This window comes from Lasioglossum baleicum, chromosome 20 (assembly GCF_051020765.1).
Source record: "Lasioglossum baleicum chromosome 20, iyLasBale1, whole genome shotgun sequence".
NCBI classification, from domain to species: Eukaryota; Metazoa; Arthropoda; class Insecta; order Hymenoptera; family Halictidae; genus Lasioglossum; species Lasioglossum baleicum.
The window spans coordinates 2,355,739-2,362,307 of NC_134948.1; the positions used below are offsets into that span (position 1 = coordinate 2,355,739).

The window sequence follows — 6,569 nt, forward strand, 5'->3', positions numbered from 1 at the left end:
AGTTCTGAAAATTGAGAAATCTCCAGACGTCCGACCAGCATTTCGAAACTGCAACAAATTCTGAAAATTGAAAACTCGTTGACACAAAACAGCAGACCTGAAGAGCCGATCCCGATGCTGGAAGACAGTTTGTGGGAAAGCGAGGAGGCGTTTGCTGCGTGTAAAAACGCAGTCGGCGATCGAACAACAAACAGGGCTGGACGCTTCAGTTACGCGAGCGTCGTCCTTCGTCGCGATTGACCTTGGCGACCGGGGGGCGAAACCCTAGTAGTCGGAGAAATGACGAACGGGATCGGGTGTCTTCCCGGCCTCGTAAGAGACACGAAAATTGAGCCCTCCTTTAGATTTTTCCCGGGCGCCGCCACCCGCAGACTCATACTCGTTTTACAACACGCTTACCTTGCCCCCGAGTAGCGGAAACACAGGCTGACTGCTGTCGGTCTTGTTTTATGGTTCTCCATCATCCGCGATCATTTTTCTAAACAGCTTCGATAGCCGTGTTACGCGTCACGCGGTGTCGGCCTATAAAAGCTGTTCTACGACTAGCCGGCTCAAAGTCGACCGTGTCGAACGATCCTCCTCCTCGATCACAACGTTCTCTCCAGCCATCGAATCACCCAGGCTAAAAGTTCGCCGATCATGTCACCAGTTGGCTTGGCGTTCGTCGGATTGATCTCTGTCGCCCTGGCGAAGCCAGGCATATTGTCCAGCCCGTTGATCGCTACCCTAACACCTGGAGCACCAGTTGGACCGGATGGCAGGGTTGTAGACACAGCAGAGGTTGCTGTCGCCAAGGCTGCACACGCAGCTGCTCAGGTCAACGAGAGGATCAACCTTGCTAACGAGGCTGCTAGATCCTCCCTAGCTGTGCAAACCGCCGTCATCAATCCTGTTTCTACATTGGTGGGTGCTGGACCCGCTATACTAGTACCTGGAGCACCAGTTGGACCGGATGGCAGAGTTGTAGACACAGCAGAGGTCGCTGTTGCCAAGGCTGCTCATGCTGCTGCTCAGATCAACGAGAGAGTCAACCTGGCCAACGAAGCTGCTAGATCCATCGCGGCAGACTTAAACAGGTGACTTACAATTTAATCGACTTATATAATTTAATTACTTATAATTTAATCTAGATGTTCTCGGTTAGGAAAGCTAGAGGTACTTGGTGGAACCCTCTTCGGTGGGCTACCGATCATGTAGATGCAACTCGAGCAATTTTCTACCTTCTTACGTTCATTGTTCGGATTAGAAAATAGGGGGATAGGGGTAGGAACTGCTACGCTTATTATAAATTCATTGCTTTGAAAGATATACAAGTTTATTGAAGTACCAATTTACAATAGTGGGAAATGATTCTTAATTCACATCCTACAATTGAAAATAGTCAAAAAATTGAGACAAACTCTGATGAGTAAGAAGGCCTTAAATAATATTAATATATTATTATATTATATATTATAATATTACCCCCTCAAATAATACTAGATACATAAATTTTCATATAAATAATTAAATAATATTAAATTTTATATCAAATTAATTAATAACCCCCAAATTACTCACTTTTAATAAAATTTTTATACAAAATTAATTTTTCATAATTTTTTAACCACAAAAAGCTGCCTCATATTTTTATTATTTAGTGTTTTTAATGCGCCAAACAAGTTATTATTATTACTTCGAAAGATAATTCTTACCTGAGAACTGAGGGCACTCAAGTATTGAAAATATAAAGATGGATTCAGTTACAGCGGCTGCTTATAATCATCCAATCAGATCGTAACCCATTAACCTAACCGAAATAACTGTGTTACAGACCCGCGTCTCTGGTAGCCGGCGGATTGTTAACAGCAGGAGTTCCAGCAGCCACGGTGGGTCTCGACGGTAGAGTGCTAGGCACTCCGACAGTGGTAGCCAAGACCCACGCGGCTGGACTCTCCGTACCCCTGGTGGCTGGCGGCACTGTCCTGGTACCAGGAGCACAGATTGGTCCCGATGGAAGAGTCCAGGACACGGTGGAAGTCGCGGTGGCAAAAGCTGCCCACGCGGCCGCTCATATCAACGAGAAACTGAACCTCGCCAACGAGGCGGCCAGATCCGCGGACGTTCTCGCCGTTGCCACACCCGGTCTGTCCTACGGAAGGCTTGTTTATTGAGATTGAGGGCCCAACTCACGCGGGAATTACTATAGATTATAACCAATGATTAGTTGTCTTTAGTTGGAATAAAGAAACTGTCTCGAACCGTTGTCGAGATGTTCTTTCTTGGTCTGTGGGAACTCTCCTAGCTAAGATGGGCAATCAACCTTTCCTGATCTTCGCCTGTTATTTAATTTTTAGTGCAAGCTCCTCGTCTGTCTCCCTCTTCCTTTTTTTTTTCATATTTTCATATCTTCTCCTCGAGAAAAAGAAGAAATAATTTGCATCGTTCGGCAGCATGTAACTGTCGCAGGCTGCGACTCGCAGTTTTATGAAAATAGCAACTTGCGCAGCTTTATGCTTCCGAATGATGCATATTATAAATTTTTAAATGTTTTCGGCGCAACGGTTCGATCGTTTATTACGAATTATAAAGCAACTTTGCTAATTGTCAAACAAGATCAACGTTTCGATCCTAGTTTGGATCTTTTTCAAGATTTATTTGAATCGCGTCTGTAAATTAAATATGTTACAGTAATTTTGAAAAAAACAGAAATATTGAATGATTGAATGTAAGAAATGTTGTTCATAAAGAGGCAACATTACTGAACCAGTAATGCTCTATGATGAATTTTCCAATAAACTTTACTTTTGTCATCAACTGTTCTCTCACATACAATTAAATGTATTCAATTGATTCCAATAAAAGTGGAAAGTTAATATCGATTTACCAACAAGGTATATTCGTAAGAGTGGATTTAAGATCATATTATGACTTTTCAAATTCACCGCCTTACATCGATTGATATAACCTAGATCGGTTTCAAATACGTTCGTGCATCAGTATCTTGACAACAAGCATGTACGACGCACGCAACACACGTGTCGCACATTTATCATAAATCTATATTCCCCAAAGCAAGTGAGTGTGTCTTCATGAACAATATTTCTTACATTCAATCATTCAATATTTTTCTGTTTTTACAAAATTACTATATCATATTTAATTTACAGACGCGATTCAAATAAATCTTGAAAAAGATCCAAACTAGGATCGAAACGTTGATTTTGTTTGACAATTAGCAAAGTTGCTTTATAATTCGTAATAAACGATCGAACCGTTGCGCCGCGATAACATTTAAAAATTTATTGGGTTGGCAAATAAGTTCGTTCGGTTTTTGTGATTTATTCCAATGTAAAAAACCGAACGAACTTATTTGCCAACCCAATATTATTAGCAAATACGATCGATAGAATATATTTATTAATGCATATTATATTTATTGCAATCCTGGAATCGAGTCTACCGCCTTAATGAAAGGTTTAATTGAGGCTGTGCGAGATGGAGCGTTTCGAGAAGTCGTCTTTGAGACATCGAGTGCCTTGATCGATAGTTTTGGCTACGGTTTGCGGTCGAGTCGCGAAAAATTCGCGAAACCAGTCGACCCGGCCCAGCGACGGTGTATTCTGACACGGCAGGCGCGAAACCGATACATATTAATGTCGACGATTTTCTAGGAGAGCTTATTAGTGTGTCAAGATTAATTGCATCCGATTCGGGTCGAGGATAGTATGCAAATTAAGTATGGCGCTGCCGCGTGCAGGTGTAATCGCCGAACGACAATGATCTCCGACAGAAGAAACAGGAAAATGAATGGAAGGGAAACGAGTCGCTTGAGAACATCACTTTACGGTGCTTGTTAGCCTCTAGCTTAGCAACCATAATTCCGGTGATTTTTCTAGTGCATTTCCCTCGCACCGAAGCGTCTTAATCCTTTTGGTAAATTATTTGGTTGTTTCTGGGTTAATTCATTGGGTTGCCCTTTCAAATATTTCTACACTTTTAACACAATATTGCATTAATTGTGTACGGTTTAATTTATTACTAGACTGCGGATCTTTATGCAAAATAAACATTGCCTGCATCGATTGCAAGAAATAGAAACTAACTTGAATGTTATTTCTGCCCTGAATGATTTTAATACAGGACAAATTATATATATTGACATCCTCAATTTTGAATTTCATCTTCTCAATTTTTCTATAAATGCATAAAAATCCGCAGTCTATCTATTACTTGCATCATTAAGAGTTGTAGCGGTGCCGATAATTGCGACTTGATTTTTACGACACGTGTCGCGAATCATGAAACTGGTCCAAGTTATGAATTTCTTGTTTCAACTTTGAAATCACTTCGAGAAGGAAATCCGGATTATTAGCTCGCGAAAGTTGATTTTTTAAAAGTAGTATTTTTTCATCGAATGGAGCTGAGAAAATTTCAGCAACACTGCGAAAGTGTGATAAACATATGTAAAAAGTTTCAGATCAATCAAGCTTACCTGTTCTGTAGGAAAAATTCCCGAAGATCCCTAGATGTTCGCTTGCAGATCACCTTCGTTTCTATAATAAATTTTTAAAATATCTTGTCCACGCGCGATCGTTCCTCCAATTTCCAGGACTACGGCAATGAAAGCTCGAACGACTATGGCGACTCACTGTCCCCTATACCCAGCCCCATAATCCCCACATAAATGGAAAATACGAGTCAGATCGATGATAATAGCCGCCCGTATCCTCGATCCGGATGTCTCCCGTAGGAATCTCTTGAGTAATGGATTATTACGCCGGTACACGGATCTTCCTGGACGACCCTGAACTGCGTCATATTAGGGCATCGACCGTGTTTCAGGTTTGGCCTTTGGTAAAAAAGCTTCGGTAGAAATGCTTTCCGAGCCGGATTCTAGCCCCGGAGACCTTGAAGAGACATGCGTGACCAGTCTGCCGATAGTTTCTTTGGTCGTTTGATCCTCCAGTTTCCCTCATCGATGTAAAAATCAGTATCGGTAAGGCCCTCTGTCCACGATGCGTCGCGTCAGAGACGCGTACATGTACTTCTTTTATTCACGAAACGTACAGCAAGTTTTGCATCGTTACGAGAATGTTGAGTGACGATAAGGACTTGCTTATTCTATATACAGTGAACCGAATTAACATTCGGACGCTTTAAAAAAGATATTCACTTATTTAATATTGTACTACACGATTTGAACTTATAGGAGCTTTATTTCAACGGATCTTTATCGTCTCGTAGTTTATTCCAAACTGATTCCAAATACAAATTCAAACGAACGTCGGTCGTTAATAACAAATCGATCGTCGGCTCATAACTACGACCAGCGAGATGAGCAGACGATCGTCAAATCGACTCAGCTGGTCGCCGACGATCGATCGGCATCAACACCAACGTATCTAACATCTAATTCTTATACGTTCCTACAAACTTTTTAGGGACCTACTTCTCATCTCGCCACGATAATCACCTTTAATATTGTATTGTATATTGCAATGCTATGTTTAGTGAAAAATAAAGAATTTTAGTTACAATTAATATGTTCATTTTACTCAACCTTGCACACATGAATATTCGATAACCACCTGTAATATTGTATTGTATATTGTAATGTTATGTTTAGTGAAAAATAAAGAATTTTAGTTACAACAATTAATGTGTTCTTTTTTCTCAACCCTGCACATGAATATGCGATAATAGAATTAAATTAATATCTTCGGAAATTTCGAATACAGAGAACAAGAATCGATTTTCGAAAAATTTTCGATCGTCTGACTTGTCGTTGACTTGCACTACTGAATATCGAATACCTCTTTCGACATCATGTTCTTCTAATACAAAGTCGAAAATTGGCGAAAATTTCGACTTTCGACATCGCAGAAGGATTAACCGACTCTCGTCAAATACGACTGTAATCTACATTTTTATTAATTGTATTCTGATCCACAAATCCGAATAAATCTCGAGAAATTAAATACGGGACTATTTTATTAAGTGATTCGCAGTCTTGACGAATTTATTCATGATCCAAATTAATTCTTTTTCACAAATCCGAATAAATCTCCAGAAATTAAATACGGGACTATTTTATTAAGTGATTCGCAGTCTTGACGAATTTATTCACGATCCAAATTAATTTTATTTTCACAAAAGAATTCGTTCAAGACCTGCGATCGTAAGAAATAATAAAACGCTGAAGAATTGGTAGTCTCGGGTGCTTTTGCATCAAGAAGTTTATTTTCCTCGTAGTCAACGTAATGAAGGGTCGTCACAACCTCATTGTTATACATTTGTCGATTTATTTCTCTTTATCTTTACAAAATAATATCGGCTGCCATTAGACAAAGAAACGAAGGTTACACACGATCCATAATCAATGTTCAGCGGCAATTGCGGACAAATTAATGCTAAGTCTTCATCGTCGTTCACGGTATGTGTCTTGTATAATGTATGTATATGTACCGTGTGTATACTCGTGTATGTTTGTGTGTATCGCCACAAAACTCTGCGTTATAAAAAACAGTCCAACAGCGAACTTATTCTTAGTAATTTCATTAACATTAGCTAGGCGTTTATCCTCTTAT

The 6,569-nt window shown here is 40.0% G+C and overlaps 1 protein-coding gene across 1 annotated transcript; it reads left to right on the forward strand.

Moving 5' to 3' along the window:
* The first annotated feature begins 268 nt into the window (after positions 1–268).
* LOC143218927 (uncharacterized) lies at positions 269–2,767 on the forward strand. The gene is made up of 2 exons (XM_076444579.1): positions 269–1,076; positions 1,814–2,767. Exons 1-2 carry the CDS (start codon positions 640–642, stop codon positions 2,151–2,153), a joined length of 777 nt encoding a protein of 258 aa, XP_076300694.1. The 5' UTR covers positions 269–639; the 3' UTR covers positions 2,154–2,767.
* The last annotated feature ends 3,802 nt before the right edge of the window (positions 2,768–6,569 follow it).

Bases quoted from the DNA above. Each gene is read 5' to 3' on its own strand.
- LOC143218927 (XM_076444579.1), top strand. From the start codon at position 640: ATGTCACCAGTTGGCTTGGCGTTCGTCGGATTGATCTCTGTCGCCCTG. The intron at 1,077-1,813 runs GTGACTTACAAT...ACTGTGTTACAG, and splicing joins ATCGCGGCAGACTTAAACAG to ACCCGCGTCTCTGGTAGCCG.